We start from the raw sequence: 21,910 nt of genomic DNA on the forward strand, positions 1-21,910 counted from the left end.
CTGGCTGCTGCCGGGATTAGGGGGGGATCAGGGGGGGATTTGCGGCCCCCCCCCCCCGGCGCGATGTGGGTCACGGGGGGGAGGGGCTGGCAATTGGGGGTGTTAATTGGGGGGGGCCTCATTTAGGGGGGGGTAATTTGGGGGGGCTCCATCGGAATTAATGGGGGAGTTGTTAAATTGGGGAGGGGTACGAGAAGGAGGTGATGATGGGGGGGGTAATGTTGGGTTGTTAATTGAGGGTTTGGGGGGATAATTGGGGTTAATTGGGGGGGTCAAGTTAATTAGAGGGTATCAATGGGGGGGTGATCACTGAGGGGGGGTAATGGGGGGGTTAATTGTCAATATCTATGGGGAACTGATAATTAGGGGGGGGCTGCTAATTCAGAAGGCTATAAAGTGGGGTAACTATGGGGAGTGTTAATTAAGGATATTAAGTTGGGGGTAATTAGTGGGGGGGAGTTAATTGGGAGGTTAATTAGAGGCTGTGAATTGGAGGTGCCTTGGGGGAGGTCACTGGGGGGGGGGGGCAACTTTGGGGGATTTAAATGGGGGGTTATTGGGGGCTCTGAACATGGGGAGTTAATTAGGGGTGCTAATTAATGCCTTGATTTGTGACTGCTAATGGGGGGGACACTCATTTGGGGTATTTAGTGAAGGACCGTTAATGGGGCCGTAATTAACAGCCAACAATTAGGGGTGCTAATGGCGAGTGTTAATTGGGGGTATTGATTAGGAGCTGGTAATGGGGGGCTCTCATTTCAGGTATCATCGGGAGCCTGTTAATTGGTTGTTAATTGGGGGTGATTAATTTGGGGGTCACTTTGGAGGCATTTAATTGGGGTAATTGGAGGGTCTTCATAGGGAGGAGTTAATGGGTGTTAATTAGGAGCCATTAATTGGGGGTTATCTTTGATGGCTGTCAATTGTAGGGGGTGTCCATTGGTGGTGGGTCGTTAATTGGGGGGGCTGTTAACTGCGGAATATTGGGCATTAATTAATTGAAATTAAATTTCAATTAATTCAATTTCATTGTTAATTAAATCTGTTTAATTAAGACATTAATGGGGCTCTTAATTAGGGGTCTAATTAAGGGGGGTGACAGGGTGTTAATTATGGGGGTCTTTATTGTACTCTGTCAACTGGGGGGGCGCCATGGGGGAGCAGAAGTATTTTGGGGGCAAATCGGGCGATTTTGGTGTCTCCCCCCTTTCTTGCCCCCCCAATGACATCAACACCACGGCCCCGCCCCCCCACAGCCTCATCATGAATGAGGCCACCGAGGCTGGGGACACGGGGGGGGGGGGGGACCCAAGTGCCTGGGCACCCGGCCCTGGCAGCGTCTCCCTAACGAGCTCGTCAGGCTCATTAGCGGCCCCACCCCCACTGTGGCCTAATTACCACCCCCTGAGCAGCCCCAGGCAGCCGGGCCCAAACAAAACCACCAAAAAAGCAGCTATTTCCACCAAAAACCACAGGTTTAATACGGAGGGGGGGGTACCTCCCCGTCCACGCCCCCCAAACTTTCACCTCCCGTGGACCCAAAATCCGTTCGATTCCCCCCAAAATGAAGGGGCGCGCCCTGCTGGGGTGGGAGGGGGAGGGCTCAGCGCAGAGGGGGTGTTAGTGGGGGGAGGAAGGGGCTACAAGAGGGTGGCCAAGGTGGCCACCAGGCAAAATGGCCACCATACGACCCAGGGCACCCAGGAGAGCTGGGTGGGACTCAAGATGGTAGCCAAGGTGGCCACTGGGCAAAATGGCCGCCATGACCCAAGGTGCCCAAGAGGGCTGCCTGGGACTCAAGATGGTAGCCAAGATGGGTCACTGGCCAAAATGGCCACCATATGACCCAGGGCACCCAACAGGGCTTGGTGCGACTCAAGATGGTGGCCAAGATGGCCACCAACACCTACAGGTTCAAGATGGCCGCCAGGGCCTGGTGGCCATGAGCAATGGAGATCTAGGGGCAACGTCTATGGGGCAACAGTGGCCATCTTGGTGGCTGTGTTCTACCACGGTGGCCATCTTGGCCTTACTCCATGCCCTTCATCGAATGACACTCAACCATGGTGGCCATGTTGGCTAGCATGGCGGCCATGTTGGCTAGTGTGGTGGCCATCTTGCCCCTTATCTGCACCGCTGGCGGTAGCCACCTGGCCACGTTGGCCACCACCTTGATCCCGACCAACGCTCAACCGCAGCGTCCACGAAGCCCGGGACGCTTCCACCTCAGCCTACGCAGCCAACGGCAGCCATCTTCCATCCCTGTCCCCCACGGCAGCCATCTTGCCCTCTACTCGTACAACCACCGCTGATCACCTCAGTACCACAACAGCCATCTTCAGCCCAACCGATGGCCCCGTAGCACAGTTTGCCATCTTGCCCTTTATTGAAGCAACCAACAGCAGCCACCTCGGCAGCCTGGTGGCCATCTTGGCAGCCTGGTGGCCACCTTGGCCTCAACTGACCCAACAACGGCCATCTTGGCCACACAACCAAACGTTGGCCATCTTGGTAGCCTGGCGCTATCCTGATCCCAACCGAAGCTTAACAGCAGCCACCCTGGTGCCATCTTGCTCCTCGCCCACACAACCAACACCGACCATCTCGGCCAGCAGCCTGGCGGCCATCTTGGCCTCACCCTACGTCACCCAACCTACCTACGAAGCCCCCAAAAAAAAACTAAAAACCACCCAGCCGCCACCAAAGCGAGCCCTGCATCGGCGCTCCTAAGCAAAAGACAGGCAAATCTGGGGGCAAAACCCGGGCATTTGGGGGTGAGGAGAGAAGCCGGGGCCCTACCACACCGTTTAATTTATATATAATATAAAAAATATCTATGTACATTTATTATTCTTATATTAGGAGCATCTGGAGGGGCGGAAGGGGGGGGGGAGGTTAGACCTGGCTCGAGTGGTGGGGGGGCGGCGCAGGGAGGTTGGGGGGGGCTCAATCCCGGTTGATGCGCAGGCGGAAGGCGACGCGGCCGGCGAATTTGTCGCGCTCGTCGTCGGCGCGGAGGCCGGCGGCGTTGAGGCGGCACTCGACGTGGTGCTCCACGTTGGCCGTGGCGTTGGCGAACTGCACCGCCACCACCGGCTGCGTGTAGTTCACCTGCAGCGCGGGGATGGCGTCACCCCGGGGGTGGGGGACGTGGGAGTGATCCCCCCCCACCCCATACGCCCCTAACACCCAAAACCCACCCCAAGGGTGAGCCAAGGGGCCAGAGCATCACCAAGCCCAACGAGGGGGCATCACCCTACAAGGGGACATCAGCATCGCAAGGGGACATCACCCTACAAGGGGATATCAGCATCGCAAGGGGACATCACCCTACAAGGGGACATCACCCTACAAGGGGACATCAGCATCGCAAGGGGACATCACCCTACAAGGGGACATCACCCTACAAGGGGACATCAGCATCGCGAGGGGGCATCACCCTACAAGGGGACATCAGCATTGCAAGGGGACATCACCCTACAAGGGGACATCAGCATCGCAAGGGGGTCAGGGGACACCCCCAGGGGATTGAGGGCACCCCCTGCCATATATCCAGGACCCCCCCAAGCCCCAGCCTCCCCACCCCGTGCCCCCACTCACGTGCACTCTCTTGCCGTAGTAGGGGAAGTACATGAGGTCGATGGTGCCATTGGGGGGGAAGAGCTGGAGGGGCCCCAGGAGAGCAGCGTCCTCCTCCTGCTGTGGGGGGCGGGGGGGGACAGGCACGTCCCCACCTGCCCCACATGGGGAGGGGACCCCCCAGTGTCCCTCTCCCCAAGTTTTCCCCCCTCCCAAATACCCCCAAGGCAGCCTCCCCCCTCCAAGGATCCCTCTTCCCCTCCCATGGACTCCCCCCACCCCATACCCCAAAGGAACCCCCATAGACAAACCCCAACACCCCCCCCCCCCCACAAAGGACCCTCCCCATCACATCCTCCCAGTACAACTCTGGAGATCGCCCCCATTAGATCCTGCCCCCCCTGTCCCCAACATCCCCTTGATTCCCCCAAATATCCCCCCCCCAATCCTCCCAAATATCCCAATGGCCCCAAATCCCCCTCATTTTGCCCCCCCACCTTGTTCCCTTCCCCTATACCCCATCTGCCCCCATGCCCATCAGTTTATCCCAGTGCTCTCCCAGTGACACCCCACCACCACCACCCAGTTTGTCCCAGTGCCCTCCCAGTTTGTCCCAGTGCCCCCCAGTCCCCTTACACTGCTGGCCGTCTGTCCCTGCACCCCGCGGCCGGAAAGAAAGAGAAAATCAACTGCACGGGGACAATGGGGACAGCGGGGACATTGGGGACACGATGGGACAATGGGGACATTGGGGACACAGCACAGGAATGGAACAGGGACATTGGGGACACGGCAGGGATGTGGCACGGGGACAGTGAGGACACGTTGGGGGACACCAAGGACATGGCATGGGCGGACATTGCTTGGGGACATCAGGGGACACCCCCTGGGGACACTGGATTTGGGGACAGCCAGCAGGGATTTTGGGGGACGCAGCGGTTCAGGGACGCTCAGCAGGCTTTGGGGTGAATTCAGCACATTTGGAGGGCACCCAGCAGGATTTGGGGTGAATCCAGCACATTTGGAGGGCACCCAGCAGGATTTGGGGTAAATTCAACAAGCTTCAGGGAAACTCAGCAGGGCTTTGGGGTGAATCTAGCCTGTTTGGGGACACTCAGCAGGATTATGGGGTGAAACCAGAAGATTTTGGGTGAAACAGGATTTTTAGGTGAAATGAGCAGCTTTCGTGACAGCCAGAAGGATTTGGGGATTAAACTAGCCTACGCCGGGACACTCAGCAGAATTTGGGGGTCAATCTCGACTATTTTGGGGCAGCAGCGAGATTTGGGGTTAATCTAGCAGACTTGGGGTCACCCAGCAGGATTTGGGTTGAAACTAGCAGATTTGGGGACACACAGCATGATTTGGGGGGTCAATCTAGCCTATTCTGGGGGGGACCCAGCAGGATTTAGGTTTGAACTAGCAGATTTTGGGACACCTAGAAGGATTTTGGGGTGAATCTAGCCTATTTCAGGAGTACCCAGCAGGATTTGGGTTGAAACTAGCAGATTTGGGGACACCCAGCAGGATTTGGGGTCAATCTAGCCTATTTGGGGTCCCCACTCCATTTTTCGGGGGCACCCCCTTACCAGGTCGCCCTTTGCCCGCGGCCGCTGGGGAGAGAAGAGAGAGTGAGGGGACGTTGGGGACACCGGGGGGGGGATGGGGGGGTGACACTGGGGACACGGGGGGGTGACATGGGGTGGGGGGGGTGACATTGGGGACATTGGGGGGGTGACATTGGGGACATTGTGGGGGACACTGGGGTCACCTTGGCGGCGCACACCACGTTGATGCTCTTATTCCTCCCCGGGAAGAAGTTGATGACCTGCGGGAGGCGAAGGGTTAACGGGGCCCAGTGCCGCCCAGTATGACCCAGTGCCGCCCAGTGCCACGCAGCCCGTAATGCCAGGGAATCCCAGTGCCACCCAGTCTATCCCAGTGCCTGGCAATGCATTGCAACAGATGCATCCCAGTGCTCCCAGTCCCTCCCAGTCCCATTCAACACACTCCAAACCTCCCCAACCATTGCGTTTTGCACCTTCCCAGTGCTCCCAGTCCCTCCCAGTCCCATGCAATGCATAACAACCCTCCCCAACCTTTCCCTTTCTCCCCTCCCAGTGCTCCCAGTTGCACTCAATGCACTCCAAACCTCCCCAACCATTGCACCATGCACCTTCCCAGTGCTCCCAGTCCCTCCCAGTGCACTCCAAACCTCCCCAACCATTGCGTTTTGCACCTTCCCAGTGCTCCCAGTCCCTCCCAGTGCACTGCAACCTCCCCAACCATTGCGTTTTGCACCTTCCCAGTTCTCCCAGTCCCATGCAATGCATTGCAAACCTCCCCAACCATTGCACCCTGCACCCTTCCAGTGCTCCCAGTCCCTCCCAGTGCACTCCAAACCTCCCCAACCACTGCATTTTGCACCTTCCCAGAGCTCCCAGTCCCTCCCAGTCCCATCCAGTGCACTGCAAAGCACCAAAGCATTGCCCCATGCACCTTCCCAGTGCTCCCAGTCCCTCCCAGTGCACTGCAACCTCCCCAACCATTGCGTTTTGCACCTTCCCAGTGCTCCCAGTCCCATGCAATGCATTGCAAACCTCCCCAACCTTTCCCTTCCTCCCCTCCCAGTGCTCCCAGTCCCTCCCAGTGCACTCCAAACCTCCCCAACCACTGCATTTTGCACCTTCCCAGTGCTCCCAGTCCCTCCCAGTGCACTCCAAACCTCCCCAACCACTGCACCATGCACCTTCCCAGTGCTCCCAGTCCCTCCCAGTGCACTCCAAACCTCCCCAACCATTGCACCATGCACCTTCCCAGTCCTCCCAGTGCACTGCAACCTCCCCACCCATTACATTTTGCACCTCCACAGCGCTCCCAGCCCCTCTCGCCGCACCCCAACCCTCCCCGTCCTCCCCTCCCAGTCCTCCCAGTGCCCCCAGCGCCTCACCCGGTTGACCTTGAGCAGCACGCAGGGCCGCCCGGCGCCGTAGCCGTAGTCGTCGTCGGCGCCCAGCCCGGCGCAGGGTCCCAGCAGCGAGCGGTTGAAGCGGCAGGCGCGCTTGGGGTAGTTGGGCACGCCGTCGTCCGGCTGCTCGTTGTAGCGCCCCGGGGTGCAGGCGGCGTTGCGGGCGGCCTGCACGCTGTCGTTGTACGCTGCGGCCAGCACCCGCTCGCACCAGTGCCGCCCAGTGCGGGCCAGGGAGCTCCCGCTGCCTCCCACAAGGGACTAGGGGCTTCCCAGGATGGGTCGGGGACAACCCGGTATGGAGTAGGGGACTCCCAGGATGGAGTAGGGGCTCCCCAGTGCCTCCCAGTATGGGCTAGGGATCCCCCAGTGCCTCCCAGTATGGTCTAGGGGCCTCCCAGTGGCTCCCATTAGGGACTAGGGACCTCCCAGTGGCTCCCAGTATGCATTAGGGCTCACCCAGTATGGAGTAGGGGCTCCCCAGTGCCTCCCAGTATGGGCTAGGGACCTCCCAGTGCCTCCCAGTATGGAATAGGGACCCCCCAGTCCCTCCCAGTATGGGCTAGGGACCTCCCAGTGGCTCCCATTAGGGACTAGGGACCTCCCAGTGGCTCACAGTATGCATTAGGGCTCACCCAGTATGGAGTAGGGGCTCCCCAGTGCCTCCCAGTATGGGCTAGGTACCCCCAAGTATGGTCTAGGGACCTCCCAGTGCCTCCCAGTATGCATTAGGGCTCACCCAGTATGGAGTAGGGGCTCCCCAGTGCCTCCCAGTATGGGCTAGGTACCCCCAAGTATGGTCTAGGGACCTCCCAGTGGCTCCCAGTATGCATTAAGGCTCACCCAGTATGGAGTAGGGGCTCCCCAGTGCCTCCCAGTATGGGCTAGGGACCTCCCAGTGCCTCCCAGTATGGACTAGGGACCCCCCAGCGCCTCCCACTATGGATCAGGGCCCACCCAGTATGGGCAAGGGAACTCCCAGTACCTCCCAATATGGATCAGAACCCTCCCAGTTTGGGCTACGGACCTCCCAGTGCCTCCCAGTATGGGCTAGGGACTCCCCAGTGCCTCCCAGTATGGGCTAGGGACCTCCCAGTGCCTCCCAGTATGGTCTAGGGGCCTCCCAGTGGCTCCCGTTAGGGACTAGGGACCTCCCAGTGGCTCCCAGTATGCATTAGGGCTCACCCAGTATGGAGTAGGGGCTCCCCAGTGCCTCCCAGTATGGGCTAGGGACTCCCAAGTATGGTCTAGGGACCTCCCAGTGCCTCCCAGTATGCATTAAGGCTCACCCAGTATGGAGTAGGGGCTCCCCAGTGCCTCCCAGTATGGGCTAGGGACCTCCCAGTGCCTCCCAGTATGGGCTAGGGACCCCCCAGTCCCTCCCAGTATGGGCTAGGGACCACCCAGTGGCTCCCATTAGGGACTAGGGACCTCCCAGTGCCTCCCAGTATGCATTAGGGTCCACCCAGTATGGGCTAGGGACCCCCCAGTGCCTCCCAGTATAGGCTAGGGACCCCCAGTGCCTCCCACTATGGATCAGGGCCCACCCAGTTTGGACTAGAGACTTCCTAGTGCCTCCCAGTATGGGCTAGGGACTCCCCAGTGCCTCCCAGTATGGGCTAGGGACCCCCCAGTGCCTCCCAGTATGGTCTAGGGGCCTCCCAGTGGCTCCTATTAGGGACTAGGGACCTCCCAGTGGCTCCCAGTATGCATTAGGGCTCACCCAGTATGGAGTAGGGGCTCCCCAGTGCCTCCCAGTATGGGCTAGGGACCTCCCAGCGCCTCCCAGTATGGACTAGGGACCTCCCAGTGCCTCCCAGTATGGACTAGGACCCTCCCAGCGCATTGTGGGGCTCCCTAAGTCCTTCCCAGTGCCACCCAATTCCCTCCCAGTGCCCCCCAGTTCCCTCCCAGCCCCTTCCCAGTGCCCTCCAGCCCCCTCCCAGTGCCTCCCAGTCCACTCACGCTCGAGGAACTGGTGCAGGGCGCGGACATAGTGGAGCCAGGTCTGGCTCTGGGTGACGTTGAAGGTGACGTCGAGCCCCTCGGCGCGCGGGCGGATCATCATCCCTGCGCACGGGGACCGGCCTCGCACCACGGCCTTGCACGACGGCCGTGCAACGTGCACGGGGGGGAGGGGAGGGGCCCTCGTGCAAGGGGAGGGGGGAGCCAGGGGCTGAGCCACCCCCCCCATTGCACACCCACTCCCCCCGGACAATGTTGAGGCAGCCCTCGTGCAGATCCTTGTGCAAACCCTCGTGCAAAGGGTCCCTCGTGCAAGGGGTCACACTGGGGGGGGTTCAAGGCCGCCCATTGCACACTTCCCCCAGCCACGAGGGCTCACTGCAAGTCCCCGTGCAAGGGGCCCCTTGTGCAAACCCTTGTGCAAAGGGCCCTCGTGAAAATCCTCGTGCAAAGGTACCCTTGTGTAAACCCTTGTGCAAAGAGTCACGCTAGGGAGGTTTTCAAGGCCACCCATTGCACACCCCCAATGCCCCTGGCCACGAGGTCTCACTCCACGTCCTCGTGCAAAGGGTCTCTCGTGCAAACCCTCGTGCAAAGGGCCCCTCGTGAAAATCCTCGTGCAAAGGGCCCCTCGTGCAAAGAGTCACACAAGGGGGGGGTTCAAGGCCACCCATTGCACACCCCCAATGCCCCCCCCAATGCCCCTGGCCATGAGGTCTCACTCCAAGTCCTCGTGCAAAGGGTCCCTCGTGCAAACCCTCGTGCAAAGGGTCCCTCGTGCAAGGGGTCACACTGGGGGGGGTTCAAGGCCGCCCATTGCACACTTCCCCCAGCCACGAGGGCTCACTGCAAGTCCCCGTGCAAGGGGCCCCTCGTGCAAACCCTCGTGCAAAGGGCCCCTCGTGCAAAGAGTCACACAAGGGGGGGGTTCAAGGCCACCCATTGCACACCCCCAATGCCCCCCCCAATGCCCCTGGCCACGAGGTCTCACTCCAAGCCCTTGTGCAAAGGGCCCCTCGTGCAAATCCTTGTGCAAAGGGTCCCTCGTGCAATGGGTCACACTAGGGGGGGTTCAAGGCCACCCATTGCACACCCCCAATGTCCCTGGCCACGAGGTCTTGCTCCAAGCCCTCGTGCAAAGGGTCTCTTGTGCAAACCCTCGTGCAAACCCTCGTGCAAAGGGTCCCTCGTGCAATGGGTCACACTAGGGGGGGTTCAAGGCCACCCATTGCACACCCCCAATGCCCTCCCCAATGCCCCTGGCCACGAGGTCTCGCTCCAAGCCCTCGTGCAAAGGGTCTCTTGTGCAAACCCTCGTGCAAACCCTCGTGCAAAGGGTCCCTCGTGCAATGGGTCACACTAGGGGGGGTTCAAGGCCGCCCACTGCACACCCCCAGCGCCTCCCCCCAACATCCCCAGCCACGAGGTCTGGCTCCAGGTCCCCGTGCGAGGGGCCCCTCGTGCAAACCCTCGTGCAAACCCTCGTGCGAGGGGCCCCTCGTGCGCACCGGGGGTGGCGAGGCGGTCCTGGTACTTGGGCACATGGGGGTCGACGCTCTGCAGCAGCACCCACATGGTGAGGGCGAAGAGCCCGGCCAGGAACCCGTAGAAGAGCAGGTAGAAGAGCAGGATCAGGCCTGGGGGGGGGGGCGCACGGGGTCAGCACCCCCCCCAATAACCCCCCCCCTGGGGTGTGGGGGTGGGGGAATCCCCCCCCCAAAAAAAAAAACGGTCCCGAAACGCCACCCCAAAGCAGCCCGTTTGCCCCAAAATGCGCCCAAAGCTGCCCCGAGGACCCCAGGTGCCCCCCCAAACCCACCAAATGTCGCCCCCCCAGCACCCAAAAAGCCCCCCCCCAAACTGCCCCAAGGTCCCCAAATTGTCCCAAGACCCCTAAATGACCCCAAATGTGCCCCCCCAAACTGCTCTAAGACCCCTAAATTACCCCAAATGTGCCCCCCAAACTGCCCCAAGACCCCCAAATTGTCCCAAGACCCCCAAATGACCCCAAATGTGCCCCCCTAAAACTGCCCCAAGCCCCCCAAACTGCCCCAAGCCCCCCAAATGGCCCCAAACCTGCCCCAAGACCCCCCAAACTGCCCCCCTAAACTGCCCCAGTAACAAACACCCCCCCCAAAAAACTGCCCCGAGACCCCCAAATGTGCTCCCAAAACTGCCCCAAGGTCCCCAAACTGCCCCGAGACCCCCAAATGCTCCCCCCAAGAGCCCCAAATGCCCCCAAATGTGCCCCAAAAACTGCCCCGAGATCCCCAAATGCCCCCCCCAATCTGCCCCGAGACTCCCAAAGGACCCCAAACATGCCCCAAAAACTGCCCCGAGATCCCTCAACTGACCTGACACCCCCAAACACCCCCCCCAAAATTGCCCCAACCTCCCCCAAACTGCCCCACGATACCCCCCCACTGCCCCCACGGCAGCAGATACCCCCCAAATGCCCCCCAAGCCCTAAACGACCCCCAAAAAACCTGCCCCATGACATCAAATCTTCCCTAAAACTGCCCCGAACACCCCAAAACCACCCCAAACACCCCAAAACTGCCCCCAGAGCCCCCTAAAAACCATGAAATCACCCCAACGACATCAAATCCCACCCCAAATACCCCCCCCCAAAAAACCCCATTCCCCCCCCAAATCACTCCCGGAGCTCCAAATACCAACAGAACAGCCCCAAATCCCCCCCAAACCCACCGCAGTCCCCAAATCCTCCTAAATTCACCCCAAAAATCAAACCCACTCCTGGAGACCCCCCCCCCGACCCCTTCCGGACACCCCCAAAATCCCCCCAAAAAACCCCAATCCCCCTTCTGCCCCCCCCCAAAGCCCCCAGCCCCCCCCCGAGCCATCTGTCCCTACAAATGGGGGGGGGTCCCAGCCCTGGGGGGGGGTCCCCGTCTGTCTGTAAATGGGGGGGGGCAATGTCCATCTGGCTGCCCCCCCCCCCGGGGGGGGTGGTCCCTGTCGCTCCCATCCCCCAGCCCCGTCCGTGACCTACTTTTGCAGCCACAGCGCGACAGATGGGGGGGGGGCACAATCCTGCACCCCCCCCTCAAATTGCCCCCCCCCCCCCAAATCCCCCAAAGTGCCCCCCCCTCCAATGCAGCCCCGTGGGGGGAGCCTGCAGCCCCCCCAAATTACACCCATGGGGGGGGGGGACTTTAAGAGATGTCCTTCCATGGGGGGGGGCTCCACGGGTTTAAATGGGGGGGGGGCTGCATTTTGGGGGGGGGGGTCCCTACGCAGCCCCCCCCCCCCCCATTTAAACCCATACAGAGATTGGGGGATGCCCGGGGAGGACCCCATAAAACTCCCCTCCTGTTGCACTCCTGGGGGGGGGTCCCCATATGGCCCCCTCCCGCTGCACCCACACGGGGGGGTCCCTGTGCCCCCCCCCCCCATCGGACCCAAGTGTGGGGGGGGTCCCCGCTGTGCCCCCATTTGCACCTATAGGGGAATCCCTACGCAACCCACCCTGATGCAGCCCTATAGGAGACCCCCACGTGCCCCCCCCCCCATTTGGGGGGGGCCCTATGCGACCCCCCCCCATAGCTATACTGGGGGGTCTCATACGCCCCCCTCCCACTGCACTCAAATGGGGGGGGGAAATAGGGTCCCCATGGGGAACCCAAATTGGGGGGGGGGTCCCCATACCCTAAACCCACACCGGGGTGGGGGGGGGCACAACTTTTAGCAGCCCCCCCCCACGTGCATCCCTACGGGGGGGTCCCTCAGCGCCTCCCCACTGCACCCCAAAGGGGTGGGGGATCCCCACGCAACCCCCCCAGGGCCGCTCCCCACATCGTACCCCCAAAACCTGCGGGGGTCCCCGCGCCCCCCCGACCCCCCCCCCACCCACCCAAAAATCCCGGACCTACCCCAACTGGTGCCGGTCCTGCCCAGGACCTGGCGGCTCCGGGGGTCCCACACGAAGGCTCGCCACTCGGCCAGCACCTGCCCGCAGCTCCGCTTCTCCTTGTCCCGAGCCATTTTTTAATTTATTTTATATTTTTTTGGAGGGGGGGGGGGTCCCGGGGGGGGCGCTCCGGGGGTCCCGCTCCGCTCCGCCCGCGCCGGGATTCGAACCCGCGACTCCCCAGCGCCGCCGCCGCGCCGCCTTATATAGCCTCGGGGCCACGCCCCCTCGCCCCCTAGCCACGCCCATTATGCTAATGAATGGTCTAAATCCGCTCCGGCCCCGCCCCTTATGCTAATGAAGGGGGCGGGGAGCCCCGCGGCTGTTTCCCACCGCCCCCCATTGAGAGATTTAATGGGGGGGGGGCTTAAAGGGGCCGCGCGGGGAGAGGGGCGCTGGGAGGCCACTGGGGGGTACTGGGAGCACTGGGGGGGGTGCTGGGAGCCTTGGGAGGGGGATGGGGGAGCACTGGGGGTGCTAACTGGGAGAACTGGGGGGCTACTGGGGGCACTAAGGAGGTTACTGGGAGCGCTGGGGGGCTACTGGGGGGCTACTGGGGGCACTGAGCGGGTACTGGGAGCATTGAGCAGGTTACTGGGAGCACTGGGGGGCTACTGGGGGTACTGAGCAGGTTACTGGGAGCACTGCGGGCTACTGGGGACACGGATAGGGGATGCTGGGGAGGGCTCCTGGGAGCTCTGGGGGCTTACTGGGAGCACTGGGGGGCTACTGGGGGCATTGAGCAAGTTACTGGGGGCGCTGAGCAGGTTACTGGGGGGCTACTGGGGGCTTACTGGGGACTACTGGGGGGTTACTGGGGGCTACTGGGGGCTTACTGGGGCCACGGCGAGGGGGCGATGAGGAGGACCCCCGGGAGCTTACTGGGAGCCAACTGGGAGCACTGGAGGAGGGGCCCTGGGTGCCCTTGGGGGCTGCCGAGCGGGGGGGGCGGGGCTGGAGAACCCCGCACAACCCCCCCAGCCCCCCCCCCCCCCCCCCCCCAAAAAAAAAAAAAGAGGGGGGGGGGACCCCCACACCCCCCCCCCCTCCGGTCGTGCCGTCTCCCCGGACGGGTCCCCTGGGGACAACGGGGGGGGGGGGGCGTGTGTGTGCCCCCCCCTCCCCCCCCCGGTGTCCCGGAGCCCTCGGGGGGGGGGGGCTATAAAAAAGGGGGGGGGGCCCCCGCACATCCCCGTTAATCCCCGGGCGGGGCCAAAATCCCCGGGAGGCGCCGCGGGCACCGGGAGCTGAGCGGGTGAGAGGGGCTGGGGGGCACCGGGGGGGGTCCCGGGGGAGGGTCCCGGGGGGGGTTGGGTCCTGTGGGGGCAACTGGGGGGGTCCCGGGGGGGTTGGGTCTTCTGGGGGAGGGGGGATTCCGGGAGTGGGGGCAATTGGGGGGGGTACTGGGGGGGTCGTGGGGGGGTTGGGGGGGGGCTGGGGGTCCTGGGGGGGGCACCTGGGGGGGTCCTGGGGGGTTGGGGGGGCACCGGGGGGGGGAATGGGGGGGTATTGGTCAGTTGGGGGGGGTCCTGGGGGGTTGGGTCCTCTGGGGGTGGGGGGATTCCGGGAGTGGGGGCAACTGGGGGGGGTACTGGGGGGATTGGGGGGGTTTGGAGGGCTGGGGGGTCCTGGGGGGTCCTGGGGGATTGGGGGGGCACGTGGGGGGGTCCTGGGGGGGATCTGGGGGGCTGGGTCCCGTGGGGGGGGGCACCTAGGGAGTCCTGGGGGGGTTCTGGGGGGGCTGGGGGTCCTGGGGGGGGCACCTGGGGGGGTCACCTGGGGGGTCCTGGGGGTGGGGGGCACCTGGGGTGGGTGTCAGGGTCCCTTTTGGGTGGGGGGTGGGGGGAAGGTGGGGGGGGCCTAAGGGGGGGGATGGGTCCCTTTTGGGGGGGGCACATGGGGGGGCTCTGGGGGTGGGATGGGCCCTCTGGGGACCCCCCCCCAAGGGTTGGGGGGGCCTTGGGCACCTGGGTCCTTTTGGGGGGGGGGGGGGGGGGCCCTGGGTCCTGCCCCTCCCCCAGCCCAACATCTTTGGGGGGGGGGGGGGGGGCTCCCAGCATCCTTTGGGCCATGGGGGGGGGGGGCTGAGGGGGGGGGCAGCGTTCCCAGCATGCCGTGCGGCCCAGGGGCACTGTGGGATTGAGGGGGGGGGTCCCCGGGGGGGGGTGGAAGCGGCTTAGGGCTGAGCGGCTTTGGGGCTAATTATAGCGCGCCGGCCCTTTAAGGGCTCAGGCCTGGGCTGGGGGCGGGGCTAATCCCGGGCAGGGGGGCGGGGCTAATCCCGTGGGTGAGGTTAATCCAGGGGGCGGGGCTAATCCGAGGATGGGGGTAATCTGGGAGCAAGGGGGATGGGGTGGGCGGGGTTAATCCTGAGGGGGAGGTTAATCCAAGGGGCGGGGCTAATCCGAGGATGGGGCTAGTGGGGGCAGGGTTAATCCGGGGGAGGGGCTAATCCCGGGGTGAGGCTCACCTTGGGGGTGGGGCTAATATGAGGGCGGGGCTAATACACAGATGGGGCTAATCCAGGGGGTGGGGCTAATCTGAGGGTAAAGTTAACCCAGGGGGTGGGGATAATCCGAGGGCGGGGCTAATATGGGAGGGTGGGGCTAATCCAGTTTTGATGTAATCCCAGGGGGCAGTGCTAATCTGAGGGCGGGGCTAATTTGGGGGAGGGGTTAATAAGAGGGTCAGGCTAATATGAGGGCAGGGCTAATACACTGGGGGGGGTCTAATCCAGGGGGTGGAGCTAATCTGAGGGTGGGACTACTGTGGGGACAGGGTTAATCCAGGGGTGGAGCTAATCCAGGGGGTGGGGCTAATCTGGGGGGGGTGAGGATAACTCAGGGAGTGGCGCTAACCCTAGGGACAAGCTAATCTGGAGTTGCTAATCTAGGGGGCAGGACTAATCTGGGGTTGAGTTTGACCTAGAGGGCGGGGCTAATCCAGGTCTGAGGTTGACACGGGGGTGGGGCTAATCCAAGGGTGGGGTTTATGCAGGGGTAATCGAGGGTGGTCAAACTAATCCAGGGGTAAAATTAAACCTGAGGATGGGATGGGTGGGTGTGGCTAATCCAGGGGGAGGGGCTAATCCGAGGGTGGAGATAATCTAGGGGCAGTGCTAATATGGGGAGGAGCTAATCTGAGGAGGTGGAGCTAATCTGGGAGCGAGGTTATTCCAGGGATCAGGCCTAATCTGAGGGTGATGCTAATCTGGGGTTTCTAATCCAGGGGTCAGCGTTAATTTGGGGTTGAGATTGACCTATGGGGTGGGGCTAATCTGGGCTTGTGGATGCCCCGGGGTTGGGGCTAATACCTAATCTGAGGGTCAGGGCTAATGCAGGGACAGGGCTAATCTGAGGGGGTGGGGCTAATCTAGCGGCAAGGTTGAGCCTTGGGGTGGGGTTTATGTAAAGGCGGGGCTAATCCAGGGGGAGGGGCTAATCCATAGGTGAGGTTAACCCAGGGGGTGGGGCTAACCTGAGGGAAAGGCTAATCTGGGTTCCTAATTCAGGGGATGGGTAGGGGGTGGGGCTAATCCGGGACAGAGGTTAACCCAGTGGGTGGGACTAATCCGAGGGTGGGGCTAAAGCACGGCATAGCTGATCTGAGGGGGAGGGGCTAATCTGGAGGCAAAGCTTAAATGTGGGGGTGGGGCTAATATGAGGGCGGGGCTAATCCAGGTGGAGGGGGTAATCCATGGGGGAGGTTAACACAGGGTGTGGGGCTAATCCAAGGGTGGAGATAATCTGGGGTGTGGCTAATATGAGGGGGTGTGGCTAATCTGGGGGTGTTGTTAACCCAGGGGGTGGAGCTAATCCGAGGGCGAGGCTAATCTGGGGTTGCTAATCTGGGGGGTGGGGCTAATATGGGGGTGTGTTTGACCCGGGGTGTGAGGCTAATCTGGGGGTGGGGGTAATCTGTGGTGGGGATAATCTGGGCCATGGTTAATCTGGGAGTGGAGCTAATCCAAGGCTGGAGGTAATCTGGGGCGGGACTAATCTGGGGCAGGGCTAATCTGGGGCGGTGGGGCTAATCTGAGGGTGAGATTAACCCAGGGGGCGGAGCTAATCTGAGGGCGAGGCTAATCCTGGGGTCCTAATCTGGGGGGTGGGGCTAATCTGAGGGTGGGTTTCACCCAGGGGGCGGGTCTAATCTGGGGGCGGGGCTAATACGGTGCAGGATTAATCCGGGGGTGGGTCTAATCTGGGGGCGGGGCTAATCCGGTGCAGGGTTAATCCCGGGGTGGGGTTAATCCCAGGGTGGGGCTAATCCAGGATGGGGCTAATCCGGGGGGGCGGGGCTAATCCGGGTGGGGGGCGGGGTTAATCCCAGCACCACACCCCGCCTCATCCCCTTGCCCTCCTCCCGCAGCCATGGACATCGGCGGCCTGGAGACGGTGGTGGCCAACTCGGCCTACGTGTCGGCCCGCGGCGGCGCCGGCGCCTCGGGGGCCTCGAGCCGGGACCGGCGGCACCGCGCCCGCCTGCGCCTGCCCCACATCTCCCAGTGCGAGGCCCTGCGCGCCCGCCTGGCCGGCGGCGGCCCCGGTAATGGCGGCGCCCAGGGGGCCGCGGGGCAAGATGGCAGCGCCCAGGACGGGCCGGAGGAGACGTCCTTCCGCTGGCAGTGCCTGGAGCAGCCAATCGGGAAGCGGCTCTTCCGGCAGTTCCTGGAGGCCACGCCGGGATTGGCCGCGGCCGGGGCGCTGTGGGCGGAGCTCGAGGCCTTCGAGTGCTGCGAGGAGGCGGAGCGCGGCGAGGCGGCCAAGGCCCTGCGGGGACGGTTCTTCACCCCGGGAGGGGCCGAGCACTGCGGCTTCCTCAGCGCCGCCGCCATGGCGCCGCCCGCAGGTGAGAGGGGCGGCCATGATGCCTCCAATGGCGGCCATGATGCCTCCAGGGCGGCCATGATACCTCCCAGGGCGGCCATGATACCTCCAATGACGGCCATGATACCTCCAGGGCAGCCATGATACCGCCAATGGCGGCCATGACACTTCCAGGGCGGCCATGATACCTCCAATGACGGCCATGATACCGCCAATGGCAGCCATGATACCTCCAATGGTGGCCATGATACCTCCGTTGGTAGCCATGATACCTCCAGGGTGGCCATGATATCTCCAATGGCAGCCATGATACCTCCAGGGGTGGCCATGATACCTCCCAGGCGGCCATGATACCTCCAAGGCAGCCATGATACCGCCAATGGCAGCCATGATACCTCCCAGGGCGGCCATGATACCTCCAATGGCGGCCATGATACCTCCAGGGCGGCCATGACACCTCCAATGGTGGCCATGACACTTCCGGGGCAGCCATGATACCGCCAATAGTGGCCATGATAACTTGAGGCAGCCATGATACCGCCAATGGCGGCCATGATACCTCCAGGGGCTGCCATGATACCTCCAATGGTGGCCATGATACCTCCAATGGCAGCCATGACACCGCCAATGGCAGCCATGATAACTCCAGGGCGGCCGTGATACCTCCATTGGCGGCCATGATACCTCCAATGGCGGCCATGATTCTTCCAATGGCAGCCATGATACCTCCAATGGTGGCCATGATTCCTCCAAGGCAGCCATGATACCGCCAATGGCGGCCATGATTCCTCCAAGGCAGCCATGATACCGCCAATGGCGGCCATGATACCTCCAGGGCGGCCATGATACCTCCAATGGCGGCCATGATACCTCCAGGGCGGCCATGACACCGCCAATGGTGGCCATGATACCGCCAATGGCGGCCATGATTCCTCCAGTGGCGGCCATGATTCCTCCAATGGCAGCCATGATTCCTCCAGGGTGGCCATGATACCTCCAGGGCGGCCATGATACCTCCAGGGCAGCCATGATACCTCCAATGGTGGCCATGATATCTCCAATGGCAGCCATGATTCCTCCAATGGCGGCCATGATACCGCCAATGGCAGCCATGATACCACCAATTGCAGCCATGATACCACCAATGGCAGCCATGATACCGCCAATGGCGGCCATGATACCTCCACGGTAGCCATGAAGATGGCAGCCATGATAACCCCAGTGGTAGCCATGGCCCCCCGGATGGAGCCACGAAGATGGTGGCCATGACACCGCCAATAGCAGCCATGATGTTGATGGCAGCCATGACACCAATGGCAGCCATGACACCCCCAGTAATGGCCATGCCACCTATGGCAGCCATGACACCCACGGCCGCCACGACACCCCTCACGCCGTCCCCACCTCTCTCCCCGCTCCTCCCAGGTCCCAGCACCCCGGAGGACTTTGGGCTGGCGCGGAAGGAGCTGCTGGCGCACCTGGAGGCGACGGCGTGGGCGCCGTACCGCGCCTCGCCCTACTTCGGGCGCTTCACGCAGTTCAAGTGGCTGGAGGCGCAGCCGGTGGGCGCCGAGGCCTTCGCCGACTTCCGTGTGCTGGGCAAGGGCGGCTTCGGCGAGGTCTGCGCCTGCCAGCGCCGCGCCACCGGCAAGATGTACGCCAACAAGCGCCTCAACAAGAAGCGGCTCAAGAAGCGCCACGGCTATGAGGTGGCCGCCCTTCGGGTCCCCCGTCTGCCCGTTTGTCCCCCTGTCCGTCCCTTTGTCCCTCTGTCCATCACTCTGACCCCTGTCCATCCTTCTGTCCCATCATGTCTTCCTGTCCCCTTCCCTGTCCCCTTGTCCATCCTTCTGTCCCGTCAAGTCTTCCTGTCCCCTTCCTTGTCCCTCTGTCCTCCTGTCCATCCCTCTGGCCCATCATCTGTCCCTCTGTCCCCTCACCTGCCCATTTGTCCCCTTCCCTGTCCCCCTGTCCCCTTGTCCATGCCCCCATCCCCTCTGTCCCCTCATCTGTCCCCCATCCCCTCGTCCATCCCTCTGTCCCCCTGTCCATCCTTTTGTCCTGTCAAGTCTTCCTGTCCCCTTCCCTGTCCCCTTGTCCCCTTTCGTGTCCCCCTGCCCCCCTCCCTGTCCCCTTGTCCCCTCGTCCATCCCTCTGTCCCCTCCTCCTCCCTCTTTCCCCCCGTTTTCTTCCTCCGTTTTCCTTCTCATCTTCCTCTATGTTTTCCCCACGATCTCTGCGTGTCCTTGGCGTGTCCTTGGCGTGTGCTTGGCGTGTGCAGGCGGCGATGGTGGAGAAGCGCATCCTGGCGCGGGTGCACAGCCGCTTCATCGTCTCACTGGCCTGCGCCTTCCAGACCAAGACCGACCTCTGCCTCGTCATGACGCTCATGAACGGCGGTGACCTGCGGTAAGCGTGTCCTTGGCGTGTCCTTGGCATGTGCCTGGCGTGTGCCTGGCGTGTTATTTGGCACATACATGGCGTGCACATCACATTTGCGACGGGCTGTCCCGGCTCCTGGGGCACGCCCGCGTGTTCTTAGCACGGGCGCGTCCCCGGCGTGTCCTTAGCGTGTGCGTGGCGTGTCCTTAGCGTGTGCGTGGCGTGTCCCTGGCGTGCAGGTACCACGTGTACAACGTGGACGAGGACAACCCCGGGTTCCCGGAGCCGCGGGCCGTGTTTTACACCGCCCAGATCCTGCTGGGGCTGGAGCACCTCCACCAGCACCGCATCGTCTACCGTGACCTCAAGCCCGAGAACGTCCTGCTCGATGACGCCGGTGACGTGGGGACACGGGGGGGGGGACGTCGGGGACGTGGGGACAACGGGGGGGACATCAGGGATGTGGAGGACATGGGGACAACGGGGGGACATCGGGGACATAAGGGACAATGGGGCTGTTGGGGACATGGGGGATACTGGGAACAATGGGAATTTTGGGGACATGGGGGACATCGGGGATGTGGGGACAACGGGGGGACATCGGGGATGTAGGGGACATGGGGACGTTGGGGACATCAGGGATGTGGGGAACACTGGGGACATTGGGAATTTTGGGGACATGGGGGACATCGGGGATGTGGGGATAACGGGGGGACATCGGGGATGTAGGGGACATAGGGACACTGGGGACAAGGGGACATTGGGGGGATGTGGGGGGACATGGGGGAATGTGGGGCCACTGGTGGGGCTGTGGGGGACAAGAGGGGGATGTGGGGGACATTGGGGACATTGGGGGGATGTGGGGGACATGGGGACATTGGGGGGACGTGGGGGGCATTGGGGGGACATGGGGGGATGTGGGGGATTTGGGGACATTGCGCAGGACCTGGGGGACCCAGGGGGCATCCAGGACATGTGGGGACACCAAGGGGCTGGGGGGTGGACACTGGGGAGTGTTACTGGGAGGCGCTGGGAGGGTCACTGGTGGTTACTGGTGGTGCTGGTGGGGACAGGCCACGTCCGTCTGTCCGACATGGGGCTGGCCGTGGAGCTCCGCGAGGGGCAGAGCAAGACCCGAGGCTACGCCGGGACCCCGGGTAGGGGGGGGACATGGGGGGGACATTGGGGGGGGCAGGGGGACATTGGGGGGGGATGTGGGGACATTGGGGGGGGACAGGGGGACATGGGGGGGTCGGCGGGGGGTCATGGGGGGGCATTGAGGACACAGGGGGCGTGGGCAGGACATGGGGACATGGGGGGGACATCAGAGGGACATGGGGGGCCATGGGGAGGTGGTGGGGACACGGGGAGACACAGGGGGACATGGGGGGACATGGGGGGGACATTGGGGGGGCAGGGGGACATTGGGGGGCAGGGGGACATGGGGAGGACATCAGAGGGACATGGGGAGGTGGTGGGGACACGGGGAGACACGGGGGGACATGGGGGGGACATGGGGGGGACATTAGGGGATGTGGGGGACACAGGGGGACCCAGAGACATGAGGGACACGGGGGGGGGGACACGGGGGGGACACCGAGGACATGGGGACACAGGGGGGATGCCGTGGGGCCGTGGCCCCCAGCGACAGAACCAGAGCCAGGAGAGGGGACGCAGGGACACAGGGGGTGTCCCCCTGCCCCCCCCCCCTGTCACCGGGGTGTCCCCCCCTGTCCCCCCCCCCCAGGGTTCATGGCGCCCGAGGTGCTGCGGGACGAGGAGTACGACTGGGCCGTCGACTACTTCACGCTGGGGGTGACGCTCTTCGAGATGGTGGAGGCCAGGGGGCCCTTCCGGCGCCGCGGGGAGAAGGTGGGCACTGGGGGGACTGGGAGGGACTGGGGGGGACTGGGAGGGGGACTGGGAGGGACTGGGAGGGACTGGGAGGGACTAGGGGAGGGGCTGGGGGGAACTGGGGGGGACTGGGAGGGACTGGGAGGCCAGGGGGCCCTTCCGGCGCCACGGGGAGAAGGTGGGCACTGGGGGGACTGGGAGGCACTGGGAGGGACTGGAAAGTACTGGGGACCCAAGCGTCACCCCCATGTCCCCATTCACTTGCCCCCATGTCCCCAAGCGTCGTCCCTGTGTCCCCAAATGCCATCTCCATGTCCCCAGGTGTCATCCCCATGTCCCCAAGTGTCACCCCAATGTCCCCTGGCATCTTCCCATGTCCCCAAATGCCATCCCCATGCTCCC

The 21,910-nt window shown here is 63.0% G+C and overlaps 2 protein-coding genes across 2 annotated transcripts in view; one reads left to right on the forward strand and one right to left on the reverse strand.

Moving 5' to 3' along the window:
• Nucleotides 1-1,387: 1,387 nt before the first annotated feature.
• On the reverse strand, nucleotides 1,388-12,540 carry ATP1B2 (ATPase Na+/K+ transporting subunit beta 2). The gene is made up of 7 exons (XM_082781521.1): nucleotides 12,406-12,540; nucleotides 10,021-10,149; nucleotides 8,513-8,617; nucleotides 6,530-6,735; nucleotides 5,351-5,407; nucleotides 3,601-3,699; nucleotides 1,388-3,111 (listed from the first exon to the last, which is right to left on the reverse strand). The coding sequence occupies exons 1-7, from the start codon at nucleotides 12,515-12,517 to the stop codon at nucleotides 2,947-2,949; spliced, it is 873 nt and encodes a 290-aa protein (XP_082637647.1). The 5' UTR covers nucleotides 12,518-12,540; the 3' UTR covers nucleotides 1,388-2,946.
• A 1,059-nt stretch (nucleotides 12,541-13,599) lies between these two features.
• The window catches only part of LOC309888955 (rhodopsin kinase GRK1-like), a gene marked incomplete at its 3' end in the record, with an annotated part of 9,065 nt that continues 754 nt past the window's right edge, over nucleotides 13,600-21,910 (forward strand). The window contains exons 1-7 of the mRNA XM_082781614.1: nucleotides 13,600-13,698; nucleotides 16,815-17,294; nucleotides 18,698-18,981; nucleotides 19,554-19,681; nucleotides 19,894-20,051; nucleotides 20,728-20,811; nucleotides 21,402-21,798. Coding sequence (XP_082637740.1) covers nucleotides 16,817-17,294; nucleotides 18,698-18,981; nucleotides 19,554-19,681; nucleotides 19,894-20,051; nucleotides 20,728-20,811; nucleotides 21,402-21,798 — 1,529 coding nt within the window. The 5' untranslated portion in view covers nucleotides 13,600-13,698; nucleotides 16,815-16,816. The remainder of the gene's footprint in view (nucleotides 13,699-16,814; nucleotides 17,295-18,697; nucleotides 18,982-19,553; nucleotides 19,682-19,893; nucleotides 20,052-20,727; nucleotides 20,812-21,401; nucleotides 21,799-21,910) is intronic.

The sequence above is a fragment of the Aythya marila genome (genome assembly GCF_965140915.1).
Source record: "Aythya marila genome assembly, chromosome: 31".
NCBI lineage: Eukaryota > Metazoa > Chordata > Aves > Anseriformes > Anatidae > Aythya > Aythya marila.

What these genes read in the sequence shown, in the direction of transcription:
- ATP1B2 (XM_082781521.1), bottom strand. Translation starts at nt 12,517, where the DNA reads ATGGCTCGGGACAAGGAGAAGCGGAGCTGCGGGCAGGTGCTGGCCGAG. An exon ending in GGACCGCCTCGCCACCCCCG is followed by an intron (nt 8,618 to 10,020) that starts GTGCGCACGAGG and finishes CCCCGTGCGCAG; the next exon opens with GGATGATGATCCGCCCGCGC. An exon ending in TGCTGCTCAAGGTCAACCGG is followed by an intron (nt 5,408 to 6,529) that starts GTGAGGCGCTGG and finishes CGCCTCCCGCAG; the next exon opens with GTCATCAACTTCTTCCCGGG.